The sequence below is a fragment of the Mirounga angustirostris genome, unplaced genomic scaffold (assembly GCF_029215605.1).
Source record: "Mirounga angustirostris isolate CCGP_5_RB_7025 unplaced genomic scaffold, mMirAng1.0.hap1 SCAF_4, whole genome shotgun sequence".
In the NCBI taxonomy this organism is placed as follows: domain Eukaryota; kingdom Metazoa; phylum Chordata; class Mammalia; order Carnivora; family Phocidae; genus Mirounga; species Mirounga angustirostris.
The window spans coordinates 97,786,795-97,808,275 of NW_026991712.1; the positions used below are offsets into that span (position 1 = coordinate 97,786,795).

At 35.2% G+C, this 21,481-nt stretch overlaps 1 protein-coding gene across 5 annotated transcripts; it reads left to right on the forward strand.

The window, feature by feature from the left end:
- Window positions 1–152: 152 nt before the first annotated feature.
- LRIF1 (ligand dependent nuclear receptor interacting factor 1) lies at window positions 153–19,613 on the forward strand. Of its 5 annotated transcripts, none has more exons than XM_045896997.3 (5): window positions 153–735; window positions 1,477–1,755; window positions 11,595–13,104; window positions 14,274–14,546; window positions 15,535–19,613. In XM_045896997.3, exons 3-5 carry the CDS (start codon window positions 11,608–11,610, stop codon window positions 15,970–15,972), a joined length of 2,208 nt encoding a protein of 735 aa, XP_045752953.1. In that variant the 5' UTR covers window positions 153–735; window positions 1,477–1,755; window positions 11,595–11,607; the 3' UTR covers window positions 15,973–19,613. The 5 variants fall into 5 exon arrangements, with proteins under 5 accessions (XP_045752953.1, XP_045752952.1, XP_045752957.1 ...); XM_064588672.1 differs by lacking the exon at window positions 153–735 and adding an exon at window positions 742–1,110; XM_045896996.3 differs by lacking the exon at window positions 1,477–1,755.
- The last annotated feature ends 1,868 nt before the right edge of the window (window positions 19,614–21,481 follow it).

Genomic DNA, 21,481 nt, shown 5'->3' on the forward strand with positions numbered 1-21,481 from the left:
GGGAAAGAAAAACTTACACTAGCGGCGAACACAGAAACAGAAAATTTACGAATGACCCCGGAAACATTTTATTTTGCGTAGGTATCTTGAGAATATTCTTTTGTGATTCGTTACTTGATCCGGAAGAAGAGATAGCAAACCTCACTTGCGATTGGGTCCTATCATAAGGGCGGTGCTTCAGCGAGCCAGTCACCTTGGCAACCGGACGTGACGATCCCGGAAGCGGCTGACTGAGCTGTGCCCGGCTGGCGGCTTCGGTGGGCGGGGTCGGCCGAGCCCTTCTGGCACCGTCTTCTCCACGGACCCGGCACTGCTAGGGGCGGTGCCAGTAAGGCCACGCCTTCCGTGTTGACTCCGGATGGCTCTGGAGCGATGTCGTAGGCCCGCGGGGACGGAGACTCGGGCCGCTCCTCTCTGAGGCTAGGGCCGGAGCGGCGTCGTCAGGCGCTTTGATTCTTCCGGTTTCTGGTGGCTGCGTCGCCTCTTTCCAAAGGCTGGGGATACGCCCTCTCTAGACCCTGCTGTCGCCCTCCTTTCAGCATCGAACCTGAGTTGCTCCGGGACACCTCCGCCCAACATTCTCTCGCTCAGGTTCTCGCCCTCTGGAGGACCTCGGCCCCCCATTGCCCACTTTCCTGGATGTGCTGGCCCCTCCCACCCCTCTAAAATGTCCAATAATCTACAGAGGGTCTTCCTGAAACCCGCAGAGGAAAAGTCAGGCAACGCCTCGCAGTGGTAAGTACCGGTTTCGAATCTCCCTCGACACACCTGCCCCTCGCCCGCCTCTTAGCAGGGTGCCGAGTCGGCCGTCGTTTCCGGACGCTCCCCCGCAGTGGGAGCGACTGCAGGGCTCGTCACTTGGGCCACTCAGAGCCCTCAGCGCGCCTCTCTTGGAAACGTAAACCCTCTTCAGAGCCTGACGCGGGCAGCCTCGGCCCTGGCTCCGCAGGACTCCAGCGTCTCAAGTTTCGTAGGCGACAGAGTAGATCTCCACGGGAGAGGAAAATCAACATGGCCGACGCTCCTGTGTGACTAAAACCTTCTGGAAGATTCTCGCGCACTCGCAGAAAAACACGCAGAGCCCAGCACGGAATAGCAAGTGCAGCCCAGGTGGCGCTGGACCTTCAGTGAAAAAAGCTATCATTTAAGAGAGTTAGTGGAAAGGAGAAGAAAAATTTGTGTAGTTGATGAGTATATGAATTTAGAAACTGAGAATTTGATAGAGTGAGGGAATGGATTTTTTAAAATTTCAAATAATAGTTTTATATGCAAAGAAAGAAAAGTAGAGTAATTCTCATGTGAAATCGATCCTTTGGAACAGCGTGTTTGAAGCAGGTGTAATGAGAATGCCGTCTCTAAGTGGATGTCTCTGTAGAGGAACTGTGACATAGTGAGATCGTGGTGTTTCTTAAAAAGACTTAGTTGCACATTTACAAAATAGTTTATCACTAAGTCAGTTTTTTTTTTTTCTTAAAGGTTATGTTAGTCAAGATGAAATAAAATGGGAACAAAACTGTTAAAGAAGATGGAATATTTTAAGTTGTAGACTCCATGGTTAGTGGATGTATAATCAGTGGTGAGAAAAAACTTAATGGGTCTCTGCGGAAGGAAAATGTGAAGAAAGCATGGAAATTGAGTTGTAAAATTCATGGAAGAAGATTTATGTTTGAAGAACATCAGGCTGCCTAAATTTAATTCTAGCTTTGACATTTACTGTTCGTGAGGCCAAGTGCCTTCTCTCCAGTCTCCTTTCCAGTAAGTAAGAGTGCCTAGAGATATTTTAAGGACTAAAAGAATGAGTATATGTAAAATACTTAGTATAGGAAAAAAGAAAAGCAGTACTTACATGTTAGCTATTATTATTATGAGAATAAGAGTTTATTTCTGTACAAATTTTAGCCCAGGAAGTAGGTTTCTTTTAATTACAAGTAGATGCAAAGCGGAATTATAATAACGACTGAAAAAGCGCGCACAATATTTTAGGAAGAAATGATCACTAAATGCGGTGAGCCAAAACAATATTGAAGAACTGCAAAGAAAGAACCATTGCGTTTCAAATCGTAAAAAGAGCCAGCTTGTGTGTACGTATAACGTTTGTTGGTTTACTTTTGGTGAAAGCTGGGTGGGGAGAGGCAGAGATGGTGCTCTGTATAGATAACGAAAAAGTAGAATTACTTTCTAATGGTTGTTCATTTCTTTTCTCTTGTTTTGGTATCTGGATATTCGATGCCATCTGACTTACCCTAAACACAGTTTGTTTTAGGATTGCATTGTTTTTCAACATTAGAAATAAGGTAGAATAAGAACTTAACGTTTTTATTTATTGTGTACTTTAATTCTTTTATCCAGTTTCTAAGCCTTTGGCTATCTGTATTTGGCATTTTTAAAAATATTACAAATTGAAATATATTTTGGTTACATTCATACGTCATTGGAAGTTCATTAACTCATTGGTTTATGCATTGTTTTCATCATCTTCAAATGCATTTATTTCTTCAAATCACTGAGGTTTGACATCACATATTTGGAACATTTACCAGATGCTTTTCTGAAGCTATTGGACTCTTATTTTGCTTATTGCTTACGTATTTGATTATACTCTGTTTTGTAAGTAACAATCTGCATGACGTACAAGTATAACTTAAAAATCATTTGATTAATGTCAGCTCTTTAATTTATTGGAAGCTTGGTTTCCTTATTTTTCTGATAATTTTGATGGTACTAAATCATTTCATAAACTTAAAATGAGTATATGATTTTATTTTCTATAGATGCTTGGATTATTCTTGAGTTACTGCTGCTTTTTACAAAGTTTTTCGTTATTGCTTTACAGAATGTTTATTGTTTAATGTATCTCTAATTCATCAAGGCATAAATTTTAAGAATAAAACTTAATGTTAGAGTGCAAAGGAAAAATCTGGAAGATATTTGTGATAGTAGGCATTCAGTTTTAGATTGGGGCTTTTTTTGCAAAGAGCAAAGCCGGAGTTAGAATGGTATAGTAGAAAGACGGTAGGCTTTGGAGTTAAAGCAATCTAGATTCCTATCCTAGTTTACCAGTATTATCTGTATAGTTCAAACATTTGGTTAAAAAACATTCACTGAGTGCCTACATGATAGACTGTGCTAAATGGAGACACTGACTAAAGAAGAGGATATGAACCATGCCCATGAAAAACCTTATAGTCTAGGGGGAGGTGATGTAATACAATTTTAAACAGTGTTATGCACAGGATGCTGTGAGAGCACAGAGAAAGGAAATTGTAGGAAAGGTTTCTGGAGCACCTGAGTTTTGGAATGTAAGTGTCCGCTATCCAATTAAAGATGAATGCAGGCTGTGCCCAAAAAGGGAACTGGTAAATAAAGCACTGGTATGACTTATTACCAGGAGTCAGTATTTTTGTTTGATTCTGTACTACAAGCAGGATAGATAGATAACTCTTAAGGGTTTGGTTTGCTCTGCTAGAGAGATTAGACTTCATCTAGTGAAGGTCATTCAGAGGATTTTAAGAAAAGGTTGTCATGTTCCTGTGTGCATTTTAGATAACTGATGGCAGTGCGGATTTGGGGGTGAGGGATCAGGCATATAAAGATTCTGTAAGTTGTCCTTTCAGAGATTTTTGAGGGCCTGAACTAGCTGATGTAGAGTAAGGGTTGCATTCAAAGAAACACAGAAGGGAAAATAGGCAGATTTTGTCAGTGAATTGGCATGAAGAAAAGGGGATCAATTATAATGCCAGTTATCTGGATAGATATTGGTAAATTGAAATGAGGAGAACACACCAAAAAAAACCCAAAAAACAAAAAACAATCAGAGAGGTATTTGAATTTGACACTCACGCAGGGTCAGAGCTGAAATTAGATACTTAAGTCATCAGTTTAGAGTTATTATAATAAAAGCCTGTGATGATACGTCTCACAATAATGAGAATTAGGATGTGACTGGCAACTGGCTTCTGTCTGCACTTAATCCTTTGTTCTTAAATGGGGAGCTAAAATGAGTGTCCTCAGCAGTGGGCTTGGTTTGGTTAGAAACGTGATGTTTCATTATCAGTTTATTCTGCATTTAGTTTTGTACAGTGTGTTATATTATCTTTACTGTTTGGGTGTGTAAGAGACATTGACACGTATACCTTATAGGCTAACTGAAATCTCTTTCTCATTAATCACTTCATGCAGTTGAATTTTTTGGACCCTGTTATGTTTGGTTTATGCTAAAGTAAATTCAAGAAAGAGGATTGGATTGTCGAAGAGAGCATGTAGTTCTGAATAAGTTATTTAATATTACTGAATCTCCAGCTATAAAATCATAATGGCAATACCTACATTGCTGAGCTGTTTATCAGAATTAGAGTTAATGACAACTATTTACAATAATGTATCTATTATGTATATAATATTACATAGTATATATTATTGTATGTTATTACATTATGTATATTGTGTATGTACATAATGTTAAATCATAGATGGAAAAAAGGTCTAGCAGTTGAAAAAATATATTTTGCAACAATATCTGCAAAATGTTCATTAGCGTGTGAAATTTTTATTATTCCATTTCTTATATGTGAATGTTTTATGTCAATATTAGAATAATTAAAAATGTCAGAAGTTATGTAAGTATCTTTAATATACTTTTTATGAAAATTTTCATACCTTTTTATCCAAGTTCTTATATTGTCAAAAAACTACCGGATTCACTTACTTGTTCTTGGACACCAATTGTGTATTTTAATGGAATATGATAACTAGCATATATTGGGAATTTATCATAATTCCAACCAGTTATTTCATTTATTTCTCGTAGCAAGCCTTACTGTCCCCATTTTGCAAATGAAGAAACAGATTCAAAGAAGTTAAGTAAATTTACCAAAATTAATTAACTAACAATTGGAAGAGCCAAGATTAGAAGTCTGTAAACTTTCTAATGTATTCTTCTTTTTGCTTTTTTTAAAAAGTCTTAAACTGTTACTGTGTTTGCAGTATAGTTCTCAGTTCAAACACCAACTGGTTTAAAGTAACTAGCACATTGATGATTTTTCTAAATTTTTAAGTAACCAAACCAGAGCATGGGATGCAGAATCTGATTCTAATTTTAGTCCTAACATTAGGTAGCAGAATTTGATTTTTAAGAAACAGAATCTTTATAAGATTTTAGTTATAGTTACTCTGTTAAATGGAAGATCTCTTCTAGGGCTGAAAAAAAAAAGTATATTAATTGAAGAAGTGTGAATTTCATCCTGATTTATTATTTCTCTCCTTAGCATTCTACATTCCAGTTTAATTTTTAGGACTCATTCCATTTGCTACTAGGAAATCATAGTGGTGTCTTTTTGTTTTGTTTTGTTTTGTTTTGTTTAATGATGACTTGGAGGAGTTAATTCAGCTAACATTGTTTACAATGTGCCAGTTGCTCTATTAGGTGTAGAGGATATACATATGAATTGGATAACCTACCCTTAAGGAATTTATGGTCTCCGGTAGATTATGTGAATCTCTATTGATATACTGGCATAGAAGAAGCTGTATTTTCCTTTGTTTTTTGGAGGGGAAAGAAAGAGAGGAAAAATGATTAGACTTGAAAATAGTTTGTGCAATAAAAATGTTGTGCAATATAAATGTTTTCTGTAGAGCAGAAACATAGAGGCCATATAATGAAGTATGTGAATGCAGTATCAGAAGCCTGTGTCCTTTGTTTAAAAAACATACCAGTTAAAAATGTACATTCCCATATGCAAATTATTATAAAAGCATTATAAAAGTTCTGCTCTGTTGAAGTTTCTAATCCGTGAGCCAGATGTTATTGACAGATTCATTGACAAAACTATGTAAATAAACAAAAGGAGACTAGAGAAAAGGTATTGAGATAGTTCAGTTAAAGTGGAGATTTGAAAAAGCTCCCTTTTTTATATAAGTTTTTTGAGGGCCTACTATATTTGGAATTGGGAGAACAATTACAAAGTAAATGATATAGTCTCTGTAAGAAAAACAAAATTTTACTTATTTTTTAGAAGACATTATATAGAAGGCATTATATAACTCCTAGCATTAGTGGCACCCGGGGGAGTACTGGGGGATTTTAAGTTGGAAGAAATTAATGTGAGTTTGAGGGACTTGCAAATATTCATGGAGAAGATGGAGTTGATCCTCAATTTATAGCTATGTTTTAAATTGTTGGAGAAGAAAAAAAATACCCTGAAGAATACTTGGAGTAAATAATATATTTGGGATAATCAAGAATAGTAAAGAGACCTCTCTGGGAAGATCAGAGATTTTTAAGTTGAGAAGATGGTACTGTTGTAGAGATTGGTTAGGTCTAGATTTTAGGTGATTTTCAAGTCAAGCTGAATTGGCAATGATGAATCATTGGAACTTTGAGAAAGGAGGTAACAGGATGAAAACAATGCTTTAATCTGCCAGAGATACATCATAATAGTTGCTGAAGTCAGAAAAACTAGTTTAAAAGTCAAGCAAAATATAGGGTTGAGATAATGAGGTGTTGCAGGTCTGATCTAGGTAGTAGAAGTGGCCATGGTGAAAGAGAAGAATGAGTAAGAGCTGTAAAAAGGAAAAAAACTTTACAGACTCAGTGATTCATTCACTATGCATTTATTGAATGTTTACCCTTTATAAGCATCTATACAGGGTGCTTTGGGTGAATCAGAGATAAATAAGAAGGGTGATAAAGGTAAGTCAGAGATGACTAGGTGATTTAAAACCTAAGTGACTTGGGAAATAGTAGTGCTGACATGACTGGATTACTGGATGGTAGGATTAGAGTACTAGTTTTCAGTAGAGAGTAATTTTAACTTTAAAGTCATGGTTTAAAAAATGTCATGGTATTAAAAGTGAAAATGTTTGGTAAGACAACACAAATATGGAACTGAGGTCAACATTAGGGAATAGGAATAAAGGATATAACAGTGGGAGTCATTAATTGCAAAGGAAATAGTTGAAGCAATTGATGCAATAGTTGAAGTAGTTGGTACAATCTAAGGAAGAATGTCTTGAAGGAGAAACAGAGTCAAGAGTTGTGCTTTGGGGAATAGTCATAGTTGGATACTTAAAATGCAGAAAATGAATGAGAAAGGAAACATTAAGAAAAACAAGCGAATTGTGCACAATGGAACTCATGTTAGGTAGAGGTTCAAAATGCGCAATTAGCTAGCAGTATCAGTTTCAGTAGGGAGCACCTAGACAATGAGGATAAAGACAGATTTAACTGTGAGAACATATTTGGTAATCTTTGAGAATGAGATGTAGTAGAATAATGGGAAAGAAAATAGACTGCAAAAGAGAGTGAATTTCTAGACAACTTTTTGGCATACCAGTGACCGGAAGTTGGTAGGTGGTCTTAATTGTGGTTCATGAACATCATCTACCAACTTCCTGTCACTGAATTTGGAACATAAGTCATAATCATCTCTCTAATCCTATGTGACTTTAGCATCTATATGGATAATCTCTTTGTCATCTAGTCTTTCATCAGTACAAAGTTCTTTTTCTCCGGTGATCTTAGTCTCCATTCTGTCACTATCCATCCACTTCTGTAGTTCTTGTTGTCAGATGGGATTGCTGCATTTATGAAATTCTTGATTCAGGCATTCTCTTTGCTAAACACCATTTGTAGTATTTCTAGCTTACTTGTTTAAATACCCCACTTGGACTGTTTTTTAACTTTATCTGGCCCTCCAGTCCAATAATCACTTTATTTTCTGCTTATACTTTTGCCTTTTGTGTTCTCATTTTCTTCTCCTCCTGTTTAGTTAATAATTTTTACCAATATCCTAAACTCTTTTGTTCCTCTTTGAATTTTTTGCACCATTCTTCTGAAGCCACTCCCTGGATAAACTCAGGGATTTACTTTTACTTTGCTTATACCCAGTGAAACAAGGAAAATCTCACAAAAGCACAGATTGGTCTCACTATAAATTCATAATCACTACCTATATTGTTGGGCCATCAGCGTTGTCTGATGACTCTAATATTTTCTGAAGTCAACTTATTCTCTCTCAGACTGTTTCACATCTTTTTGATTCTCCTCAAATCTCCATTTTTGCTCCTATTCTTAGATGACGTTATATCCTTTTCACAGGAAAATTAAAGCCATTAGATCAGAATTACCTCAAACTTCGGGCATCAAAACTATAAACTTAACTGCAAATGTGCCTAACCTGTTCTTTCAGTGCCAATGGAAGAAGATATTTCTCCACCTCTCTTTAAGATTCAATTCCTTTACCTCTCTGCTGGTTCCCATTCCCTATATCTTCTTATCAAATTTTACACTTAATTAGCCCTGTTTGTCCTCTTCCTCTTGAGAACTCATATGAGCATTAATATATGCTCTGGTTTATCTAACCTTAAAAAAGAGAAGACAGATCTTGACCTCATTGAGCCTCCATCTACTTGCCAGTTCATAAGAGTTGGCCATACCTTCTATCTTAATATCCTTCCTTCATGTCAATTCCTCTGCAACTTTTTTTCTCCACCAAACTTTTTTTAAAACCATCAGTGACCCTCATGCAGGTTTACATTTTAATCTACATCCTACTTGGCCTGTCAGAAACTTTTAAATAGATTTGCCCATTTTCTTGAAACTCTCTTCCTTTGGCTTCCATTGCATCAAAATCTCTTGGATTTCTTTCTACTGCTCAAAGAAAATGGGAAGCTGCTAAAATATTTTAAGCAGGGAAGGGTCAGTTTTAATGTAATGAAAGCTTTTAAAGGGAGAGGATGTGGTTGAAGAAGAGACCAGTTCTGAAGCTACTATAATAGTCCAAGCCAGAGATACTGTTTCCTTGAATTAAAATGGAGAGAGATGGTTTGGAAAGAATTGAAAAGATAAAATCGGGAAATTTAGGAGTTAATACCAACAGGATTTTGTGATAAATGTAGATGATTAGAAAGCAGGAAATTGCTTGTTCTGATTTAGGCATCTAAGATGGATGATATGTCATTTATCATACAGAAAGAAAAAAAAAACATGGAAAGGCCATGTTGAGTTTTAAATGCATTTGAGATTCTGAATGGAAATGTCTTGAGGGAAGTTGGGTATATATATAAGCCTGAATCTCAAAAGAGTTAAGATGCAAATCTTTTAATTGTTGCTGTATAAATGGTAATTTAATTGAAGTTATGAACATAAAAGAAATAATTGGGAAAAGCTTAAGAGTAGGAAGAGAATTCAGTCTAAGCTTTGGTGAATTCCAGCATTTGAAGGTTGATTCAGGTAGGATGAGTTGACAAGGAAGACCAAGGATTCATTACGGAAGTAGGAGAATGTCCTATCTAGGAAGCCTTGGGTACAGAATGTTTTAAGAAAAGGAGCAAGCATTTTTGTTTTCATCTAAATATAGTGTATCATTTATCTCACTTAATGATAATTGCCTGTTTACATGTCCATATAACCAACAGTTTAAGTTCTTTTGGGGATTGTGGGTTGAACTAGCTTGGAGACAAGCAAATATTTTCTTTAAAGGGCCAGATAGTAAATATTTCAGGCTTTGTGGGTCGTATGATCATTTCTGGTGTAACTACTCAACTCTGCCATTGGGGCTAGATAGTAAATATTTCAGGCTTTGTGGGTCGTATGATCATTTCTGGTGTAACTACTCAACTCTGCTATTGTAGCATGAGAGCAGCCATATACAGTATGTTAAAGATGAGTGTAACTATGTACTAATAAAACTTTATTTATGGATGCTGATACTTGAATCTCATAATTTTCACAGATAAAAAAATACTATTGTGACTTTTAAAAACCATTTAAAATAGGAAAAACATTCTTAGCTTGTGGGCTACACAAAAACAGGGAGGGAGCAGAATTTGGCCAACCGCTGTAGTTTACTGATCCTTTTCCCATAATTGAGCCTGGTGCCTGAACCATAACAGACACTCAAGTAAATTTTTGTTGAATAAATTAAAGTTGAATAAGTTCAGGTCTTTTCTATGTTTTTGGGGGGCTGGGGAGGTAATTAAGGTAGGCTTTTTGCTTTTAAGTCCTGAAAGCAAGAATTCATACATTTATGTTCATGCATCTCTTTAGAGATTAACTTTTAATTTGCTAAAAGTAAATTTAACATTTTGAAGCACTATCAAGTGGCCAGAAAATGGTTTTAAATATTTAAAAGGATATAGTTATATTATTTTGGGTTGCAGAAAAGTAAAACTGAGTTCCAGGGCTTCCTAGAATGCATAGACTTTTTGGCTTTGCTTTTTATTAATATGTAGGTTTAAAAACACTTGTGGGCAGTAAAATACACTTTTGCATCATTGAGAATTCTAATCATTATTATTATTATTTGTCTTGAATTTTTGTTTTCATTTGATCTTAGTCATATAAGGTCATACTGTTGGTAGGACATGAACTCTGCATTTATGTTGCTAGAATTTAGCATGAGAGACAGTCTATAAGCAAGTGAACAAATAGATTAATATATATTGACAACTTGTGATGTGTACCATGAAGGAAATGAACAGGTGTAATATTATACACTAATTATGAAAGATGGGCAAAGATAGTTAAAGTGGTCAGAGAATGTATCTCTTGGTTAGTTACTTACGCTGAGACCTGAGTTATATGGATGAGAGAGGAGAGGAGTATCTAGGTAGAGAGAGAGAGAGCATGTGTGATTACTCTGAGTCCTATGAGAACTTGGTATTTTCCAGGAACTGAAAGGTGGTTTTAGGCATAAGTAACTTGAGGTAGCTGCATTGAAGAAATCTACAAATAATTGCTTACATAACAGAGATTGGTATATTTTGGATTTTTAAAAATCAGACAATCTGTACTAAGATACAGCTCATAAGTATCAGGATCAAAATTGGCTAGGTTAAAAAAAAATGTCCCGTGTGTTCCACATTCATTGGAAACCATTTAGCTGAAATGACGTTGCTGTTATGTATATGGATTGACAGGCAGTTGGAACTAATGTGAATAATTCCCATACCAAGGGCTATTTAGCACTAAACTTCAGATATGCTGAAACAATAAGTCAAGGAAGAAAATGGTTCCTACATGAGTAACTCCATTTAGTCTCTGAAAATGTGGCACACTAAGCTATCACCATAAGAGATGCCTTAAGCAAAAGAAGGATGGCTGACAGTAGGACTTGCGAGTCATTGTCAGTGGGAAGAGCACAGCAGATTGGAAAGAGGGTAGAAAAGAGTGAGGGAAATAGAATAAGCATAAATGGAGATGAAATGAGAATCCTGGGCAAATCAGAGTGAAGAAGGAGGACAACAGGAAAGAATTCAAGTAAAAAAAAAGGGAGGATGCTAATAGTTTAAGAGGAAAATATTCTAATAGGCATAACTTTATACAGGGTAAAACCTTAGAAAAGTCTAATTTACCCATTGCCTAGTCATATGAGAAATTCTAAATCAAAGCTGATCATATCTTTGATTATCTCTTCTACTTCAAAATCTTTGTTTTGCAATATTTCACTTTGAAAACTCGAAGTGACAAATTATATACTTTTACGATATTTTATAAATTTTTATCTTTTTAAAATAATATTTGCAAATATTTGTTTTTAAATAAAATGTATATACCGTCTAGTATGTTGTATTGATTTACTCAATGTTCTTTTAAGTGTTTCAGGCTGCATGTACCAAGTAGTTCAGACGATTGGCTCGGATGGAAAAAATCTTCTGCAATTACTTCCAATTCCTAATTCTTCTGGAAATCTTATACCGCTAGTTCAATCTTCAGTCATGTCTGATGCTTTGAAAGGGAATACAGGAAGCCCAGTTCAAGTTACTTTTCAGACTCAGATTTCCAGCTCTTCCACAAGTGCATCAGTTCAATTGCCCATTTTTCAGCCAGCCAGTTCTTCAAACTATTTTCTTACAAGAACAGTAGATACAGCAGAAAAAGTTAGAGTTACTTCTGTGGGAACTGAACATTTTACCTCATCAGTTTCTAAAGTTCAGAGTCATGGTGTGAAAATTGATGGACTCACCATGCAAACATTTGCTGTTTCTCCCTCCTCAACACAAAATGATTCACCTTATATTTTAGTAAATACTCAGAGTCTTCCAATGACTGTGAAGTCTCCAGTTTTGCCTTCTGGGCATCATTTACAGATTCCTGCCCATGCTGAAGTGAAATCTGTACCAGCGTCTTCATTGCCTCCTTCAGTTCAGCAAAAGATACTTGCAACTGCAACCACAAGTACCTCAGGAACAGTTGAGGCCTCCCAAATACCAACCGTTATTTACGTATCTCCTGTAAATACAGTGAAAAATGTAGTTACCAAGAACTTTCAAAACATTTACCCAAAACCTGTTACAGAAATAGCAAAGCCAGTGATACTAAATACCACACAAATTCCAATGAATGTTGCTAAAGAGACACAATTAAAAGGTGGTCAGCATTCTCAAGCTGCTCCTGTGAAATGGATTTTTCAAGAAAATCTACAGCCTTGCACTCCATCTCTTGTTCCTGTTAAGTCTTCAAATAATGTGGCTTCAAAGATTTTAAAAACTTTTGTAGATAGGAAAAGTTTGGGAGATAATACTATAAATATGCCATCACTGAGTACGGTCAGTCCTAGTGGGACACAATCCAAAAGTATGCCTATTAAAGATAATGCCTTGGTTATGTTTAATGGGAAAGTCTATCTATTGGCTAAAAAGGGGACAGATGTTTTGCCATCACAAATTGACCAACAGAATTCTGTTTCTCCTGATATTCCACCAAGAAAAGATACATCACAAATAGTGAGTTCGAGTCCAGTCACAGAAATATCCAGAGAGGTTGTAAATATTGTTTTGGCTAAAAGTAAATCTTACCAGATGGAGACAAAATCACTTTCAAATACTCATCCTGCTTCCATGATCAATCTAAGGGCAGAGAAGAATAAAAAAGTGGAGAAACCATCTCTTTCTACCCCAAACCCACATAATATGAATCAATCCATTAACTACTTAAAACAGAGTAAGACTTTATTCACAAAGCCAGACTTTCCAGATGGATTTAGTGCAGTACAAAATGCCCCCAGAAAAGGAAATATCATCCAGAGCATAGAGAAAATAAGTTCCTCTGTTGATGCAACAACTTTTACTTCACAACAGTGTGTTTTCAGAGACCAAGAACCAAAGGTAATTTTCCCATGTCAGGGTGTTCTTTTTATCTATCTATATAGAAAATTTTTCTTTCTTAATTCTCAAAGTTAGTTACCTATGATACCTCTTCCCTGCTCCTTTCCCATCCTCCACTCCATCACACAAATACCATACACACATGAATGCTTAATTAAGTCAAAGCTTTCATCTGAAGGAAATGTTTGAGGAAGATAATAGAGTCTTTCTCTTAAATCATTTGGCATGCCAAATCTTTAAAACAAAATCAAACAAAAAACTCAGCAACAAGGTTTAGATGAGTTGGTGAAAGATAATGTGAATTCACAGTTTGGTAAAATTCTGTGTGTGTGTATATATATACATGTATACACATATATATACATATGTACATACATATATTTACTAGATTAATGTTAGTATATGGAAAGATCAATATTACGCATCTAGGAGTGCTGGGTTTTTTGTTTGTTTTGTGATGGTAGGGAGATACTGGCAATTTTTTTTAGGTAGATGGTAGAAGGGGTAGAATGGGGCTGATCAGTACCTTTCAGTCATTTGTGGAAATAGGATTTATCAACATCTTTTTTTTTTTTTAGTAGACAAGTTTCCCCCCCTTTTTTTTAAACCCTTTCTGACTCTTCAATTATTCAGCATATCCACATAGTTACTTTTCTGTTCTACTTAAGATATGTGTGTCTGTGCTAAGTACTTGTGCCCACTCTTTCCTTATGTAGAGATCTACTTAATAATGTCAGTGTTTCTCCCCTTCAGTATGGAATTCATTGACTTCTAGATATGTAAGGTGGTAAATCCTGAAGTATAAGATTGATTAAAGGCATAAGACTTTTCCAGAAGACTACAGTTTCCAACTAATGTTTTATAGATTATTTTTAACTTGTCATTAGTCTGTATTCTTATTTCAGTTTGAGAATCAACTATCTGTTAACCTTCCCAGTGCAAGAAAGCAAAATAAATGAGAAATTTTAAAGGAACAGTTTTAAGTTTGTACTCAGTTAAATTCATTTTTTCAAGTGCGGGTGGTAAGGCAGGGGTAATGCAAACCAACCATTTAGGACTTTAGAGCATGATGTTTTAAATAAGATGAGATGAACACTTAGTTGCTAGTCTGATAAAATAGCCTAAGTAATTAGTAGTATTGTTTGTGTGTTTTGTTTTCCTAATTCCAGATCCAGAATGAGATGGCATCAACATTAGAAAAAGTTACTCAAGAAAGAAATGACAAGAACCATTCCCAAGGAGGAAGCAATAAGGCATCATATCTGAAGAATGATGCAGAATTTAAAAAGATATTTGGTCTCACTAAAGATTTGAGAGTGTGCCTTACTCGGATTCCTGATCATTTGGGCTCTGGAGAAGGTTTTGATTCCTTTAGCAGTTTGGTGAAGAGTGATACTTACAAAGAGACTGAGTTGATAGTGAAGGAAGAAAAGAAAAAACAGGTAATAGATTTTTGGTGTCCTTTGTAGTTACTCCAAAGGTTCATGAATGCATTTTCTTGATTTGTTTTTTTTTAGTCTGTACATTAATATGAATGATAGTTATCAAATTTGCATATTTGTATATATTATATACCAAATCAGTGTTAAAGAGAACCATATATACAAAGGTAAAAATACATCCCCAGTTAAAGTTGTTGTATTAAGTGTTTCTATTCACCTGTTTATTTTTTTTCATCAAAAAATTATAAGACAATGCCCATAACTTTTTAAACTACTTATCCTACTTTGAAGAGCCTATCTAAAATAATCCAACATGATCCGATGAGCACTGGGTGTTAAACACAACTAATGAATAACTGAACACTACATCAAAAACTAATGATGTACTATATGTTGGCTAGTTGAACTTAATAAAAAAATTAATAAAATAAAGAATCCAGATGTAGGGAAAATATAAGCATGTAGATGTTCATTACAGTATTACCCTTGATACAAACATTTTAAGAACTCTACTTGGTCGATAATGATGAAAAACATCCCTACAACTTTGCCTATTGTTATTCTACTTAGGAATATATCATTATACTGCTTAATATCCTGAACTTTAGATTAGACACCAGTGAACCTTTCCCAATGAAAATCTTCCATATGTGCTTACTGTGGGAAAGGAAGCACAAAATTAAGTCAATTCTTTTTCTCAAGTTCTTTACAAATGGCTGTTATATTTTGGTGCTAGATCAATACATCTAATATTTAAGCAAGGAAATGTAAATTAAGCAATTTTCTTCTCTGTGAATATCATTAGGACATTGCTATTCACTTTAGTACTGTACAGTGCTAAACAATTTTTTGCTGTAGTTCTCAGTATATTTTGTTGAGTTGAATTTAATAAGTATGTTACCTGCAGTATCCTGTTAAATTTGAGAGCACACTGTCTATGTGGCAATAATTTGTTTTTCTTTTGGAATCTTACTCAACATAACAACAGGGTTTTGATAAGAAAAGAAAAGCAAAAACCGTTAAGAAGATGGATCACACAAAGAAGAGAAAAACTGAGAGTGTTTATAACACAGCTATAAATGGAGGAACTAATGTCAACAATTCCCAACTCGTCAACAGTATTTTACCAACTTCGGATGTATCACGCCATAACATTCTCACAAGCCGCAACAAAACCAGAGAAGAAAAGAGAACTGAGGTTGAACGCTATACCCCTGAGAACCAGGAAAAAGGCACATTGAGTTCAAATGCAGCTTTTGAACAAAGTCATTCTTTTAATAAAAATTATACTGAAGATATTTTCCCCATGACACCACCAGAGTTAGAAGAAACCATTCGAGATGAAAAAATAAGAAGACTTAAGCAGGTGCTGAGAGAGAAAGAAGCAGCTCTTGAAGAAATGCGTAAGAAGATGCACCAAAAATAATAAAATGTTGCTATACTTAAAGACTGCAGTGAAATAGCTGGTTTTTTTTCATAAACTTTTGCATTAAGTTAATTATAGATGCATTCTGAAAGTGTCTGAATATGAAACTTGTTTTTCCATCAGTTAATGATTAAATTTTATTTAAGGACTACAAAAAAGGTTGATTTCACACATGACTCTTGTGAATAATCTACATGGGGTATCTAAATCTTTGTCTAGATACCTTTTTTTGGAAGGAAAAATTTTCTATTTTTCTATTATTTTAATTAGAATTCCCAAAGTTTGAGTATTTGTGCAAGGTTTTTTTTTTATTGTTTGCATCTTTAGCTGAACCGCTCAGGTGTTATTCCAACAGTAGATAATTATTGTATACTACTGAAATTATACAATGCAAGGGAGGAAATCAGCTCTAAACAGCCTTGCCAATGGGCTTATATATGTACTCAGTCTGTATCCATGATACCATTGTTGTAAATTTTTGTTATTTCATGAAAAAAATGTATTATAGCAGTATTATTTAAAAATTCAAACATTTCTCAGAGTGAGGGACACTTGTGGCTTTTACAAAGTAATTTTATATAATCCCAAATGGGTTTTAGAATCCAGGCTATATAATGTATTGGTTGCTTAAAGTGATAAGTTGTTATTCCTAGGTAAATACTTTTTCTTCTTGATCCTCCCCCTCCTCCTCTTTTTCTTATGCTCCTTCTTTTTTGGAATATGTACATATGTAACTGTGAAAAATAATGGCCACATTTAATACGTTTTAAAATTGTAAAGTATACCTTTTCTTAGTGGAGGCAAACATTTTTCTGTCTAATTATGCTTGATTCAGAAAGTTCAGAAGTTGTGTGGGGATAGGGATTCATGGGAAGAAGAAAAAGTTTACCAAAAAAAGAAAAAAAGAAAGAAAAAGACAAATCTCTGGAAGTAAGGTCACATAAAACCTATACACATTGAGAGGGAGTATAGAGCAAATGCAAACTGATCAACTAAATTCTCGTGCCTTTTATTTTTTTTCTTGTAATAACAGTTTTATTGAGATAATTCACTTACCATAAATTCACCCTTTAAAAGTATACAATTCAGTGGTTTTTATTCACAGGATTGTGCAACCATTAACATGACCTAATTTTAGGACATTTTCATCACTTCCCAAAGAACCTCATACCCATTAGTAGTCACTCCCCAGACCCTCCACCCCCCAGCCCTAGGCAACCATTAATATAGTTTATGTCTCTAGGGACTTGTGGAAATTCAAAGCAGGGCACGTGGGTGGCTCAGTCGTTAAGCGTCTGCCTTCAGCTCAGGTCATGATCCCAGGGTCCTGGGATCGAGCCCTGCATCGGGCTCCCTGCTTGGTGGGAAGCCTGCTTCTCCCTCTCCCACTCCCCCTGCTTGTGTTCCCTCTCTTGCTATGTCTCTCTCTGTCAAATAAAATGTTTAAAAAAAAATTCACAAGCATGGTAGGAATTATTCAGTGTGTTTTCTTATGTGATTGGCTTCTTTCACTTAGTTTAATGTTTTCAAGGCTTATCGGTTCTGTAGCATGTATTAGTACTTCTTTTTTTAAATTGCTGAATAATATTCCATTGTATGAATATACCACACTTTGTTTTCCATTCATCTGTTACGGACATTTGGGTTGTTTACACTTGGCTTCTAGGATATTATGTTGCTATGAATGTTTGGGTATAAGTTTTTATGTGGACATATTAGTGTATTCTTAGGAGTGTAATTGTTGGGTCATATCCTAACTCTGTTTAACATTTTGTGGAACTGCCAAACTATATATAGGTGTTTCTTACCCTCCTCCACCAAAATGGATCTTGTCAAGGACACCAGTGACTTCCATGTTGCTAGATCTAGCAGTTGTCTTAATTTATCTATCAAGGGAAATACAAGTTCATGAATCATTGCCTCCTTTGAAAAATTTTAAAACATTTTATTAAAGAAGCAGTACATGTGCATTGTAGAAAATTTAAAAATACAGCAAGCTACAGTATTAAAAATTGAAGCTTCATATTCTCATCACACTATAAAATATTGATGTTGGGGCTTGGAGATACATAATTACCTCTTTCATTAGGTTTATTTGCAGGTATCTTATGGTTTTCAGTGCAGTTGAAAATGGGGTTGATTCCTTAATTTTTCTATTCCTTCATTATTGGTGTATAGAAATGTAGCACATTTCTGTATGTTGATTTTGTATTCTGTGACTTTACAGAATTTGTCTATCAGTTCTAGCAGTTTTCTGGTGGAGTCTTTGGGGTTTTCTATATGGAGTATGAAGTTATCTGCAAATAGTGAAGGTTTGACTTCTTCCTTGACAATTTGGATGCCTTTTATTTCATTTTGTTGTCTGATTGCTGTGGCTAAGACTTCCAGTACTATGTTAAATAACTGGTGAGAGTGGACATCCCTGTCTTGTTCCTGACCATAGAGGAGAAGCTCAGGTTTTCCCCATTGAGGAGGATATTAGCTGTGGGTTTTTTGTAAATGGCCTTTATTATGTTGAGGTATGTTCTCTCTAAACCTACTTTATTGAGGGCTTTTATCCTTTCTTTTATTAATGTGGTGTATCACATTGATTTGTGAATATTGAACCACCCTTGCAAACCAGGAATAAATCCCACTTTATCACAGAGAATGATTCTTTGAATGTACTGTTGGATTCTGTTTGCTAGTATTTTATTGAGAATTTTTACATCCATATTCATCAAGGATATTGGCCTATACTTTTTTTGTGTGTGTGTCATTTATTTATCTGGTTTTGGTTTCAGGGTAATGCTGGCCTCATAAAATGAATTTGGACTTTTTCCTTTTTTTATTTTTTTGGAATAGTTTGAGAAGAATAGGTATTAACTCTTCTTTAAATGTTTGGTAGGGATCTCCTTTGAAGCCATCTGGCCCTGGACTTGTATTTGTTGGGAGATTTTTGATTATTGATTCAATTTCTTTGCTGGTTATAGGTCTGTTAAAGTTTTCTGTTTCTTCCCATTTCAGTTTTGGTAGTTTATATGTTTCTAGGAATTTGTCCATTTCTACCAGGTTGTCCAATTTATTGGCATATAGTTTTTCATAATATGCTCTTATAATTTTTTTGTATTTCTGTTGTGTTGGTTGTTATGTCTCTTCTCTCACTTGTGGTTTTATTTATTTGAGTCCTTTCTGTCTTCTTTTTGATAAGTCTAGCTAGAGGTTTATCAGTTGTTTTTTTTTAAAGAACCATCTCCTGGTTTCACTGCTGTGCTGTTTTTGTTTTTGTGGTCTTTTTGTTTTTTCTATATCATTTATTTCTGCTCTATTATTTCCTTCTGGCTTTAGGCTTCATTTGTTCTTTTTCTAGCTTCTTTAGGTTGGAGATACATAATTAAAGGCTGTTAGTAAATAGATAATTTGAAGTCATAGGTCTGAATAACATCACTTAACACATCGAATAATATCACTTAAGATGGTATAAACAGAGGGTAAAATTGTGGGCTCATGTCTGAGTACATTTAAAGGTTGGGAAAAGGACAATCATGAATTTTGAGGATTGGAAGAAGTGAATATTAAATGAATTGTATTTATAAATTCTTGAATAGTGTCTGACACACAGTGTTCATTAAATAAAATAAATTCAACTAAAATCACCCTGATATATTGCATTCACCTTCCATTTCATTTCATTTTCTTACCTGTTTGTTTTAGTCTACATTCTCCTTTGATTTTTCTGCTTTATATTAAGGTTTTATTGATAATGAAATGATTAAGCACCTACATTTCTTCTGATATTATATACCATTATGCTGAAATGTGGCTTGAATCCTTTACAGCAAAATCCCCAGTTTGTCTATGCTGATGGTCTCAAACTCTTACTTTCTCATTCTGAAATTCACTCAAATTAGTGTTTTCTCTTTACCACTCCACTGAAACTGTTTGTTTCCAACGTTAAAAATTTGCTAAATCTAATGTCAGTTCTTAGTCTCTATCTTACTTGACCTGTCAGTAGCATTTGACAGTTCTTATCAGTCTGTCAGTGAAATGTGTATTTCACTCTGCATCCAAAGCACCATATTCTTGTTTTCCTACTTCCTTATTTAAGGCTGCTCCTTCTGTCTCTTTGGATGATTCCTCACCTTCTCCATGATTTCTTATATGGCTCAGTGCTTGTATGTCTTTTATTTTACATCTATACTCGTGTTGACCTCGTCTAGTTCTTAAGCATCAGTGCTTCTGCATACTATCTTCAGGAACTTTCCTTTGAACTTCAACACTGTATATCCAATCATCCTGACATTACCACTTAGAAATTTGATTAGCATCTCAAAATTAACATGGTTCAGACCCAGCTTCTGATTATCATCCACACCCCAAATTTGCCTCAACCAAGATTTTCTGTAAGTTAATGACAAATCTAGGCTTCTGTTCATTCAAGTGGAAACACTTGAGAGTCCACCTTGATCTCTCTTTTGCTCATAAGGAAAATTTTCTGGTTTACATTCCCATGATACCTGCAGTGTGACCATGTCTCACCATCTCTGCTGTGACTACCTTGCTTTAATTCATCTGGATTATTGAAATAACCAACTGTCTCCCTGCTTCCATAAGTATCCTCCTACAACCTGTACTTAGAATGATAGCTGAGTGATTTTGCTGAAAGTGTATTACAGTAAGGAGGGGGAAGGAGCCAAAAACCCAATAGAAAAATGGGAAAAATACATGAACAGACAATTCACCATAAAAGATTTTAAAACAACCTGAAACATACTAAAAATGTTCACATTCACTCAAATTGGACAAATGCAAATTAAAACCACTCAAACCATTTCTCATTGGTGAGACTGGAAAAGATCTGAGAATATGGTAACACATTCTGTTGGCAATGCTGTGAGGAAATAGACATGCTTATACATTGCTGATGGGAATACAAATTGTACAACTCTGAAGAGAAATTTGGCAATGTCAAACAAAATTTCATATGTATTAAGCTCTCAACCAATGCAGCCAGCAATTCTAAGAATCCACCTTGAAGCTATGCCTCCAACAATATGAAAATACATATGCAAAAGTTTTTAATTACAGCATTTTTAATCACAAAGTATAGGAGGCAGCCCAAATGCCCATTCATAGGAAAGAGTTGAAAAAACCATAGTATGTCCACACCATGGAATACTAGGTAGCTGTAAGAAAAGAATGAAGAACTTAACTGATATGGAGTGATTTCTAAGACATGCTGTAAAATGAAAACAAAGTACCAAAGAATATATATAGCATCCTACCCCTCATATAAGAAAAGAAATAGAAGAAAATACATAGACATCTATTCATTTGTACAAAAGAAACAGGAAAGATAAACCAAAAACTATTGACTGTCTAAGGGGAAGAGAAAAAGAAGGGGAATGGGTTAACAGGGATGAAGTACAATAACCTGTCTCTGATAATATTTTTTTGTCCATAGCTCTGACTCTTAGAATCATAGAAGTGTTTTTGAATACCCTTTACATACCCCCGGATAAACAAATGA

Bases quoted from the DNA above. Each gene is read 5' to 3' on its own strand.
- LRIF1 (XM_045896996.3), top strand. From the start codon at position 668: ATGTCCAATAATCTACAGAGGGTCTTCCTGAAACCCGCAGAGGAAAAG. The intron at 13,105-14,273 runs GTAATTTTCCCA...TCCTAATTCCAG, and splicing joins TCAGAGACCAAGAACCAAAG to ATCCAGAATGAGATGGCATC. The intron at 14,547-15,534 runs GTAATAGATTTT...ACATAACAACAG, and splicing joins AGGAAGAAAAGAAAAAACAG to GGTTTTGATAAGAAAAGAAA.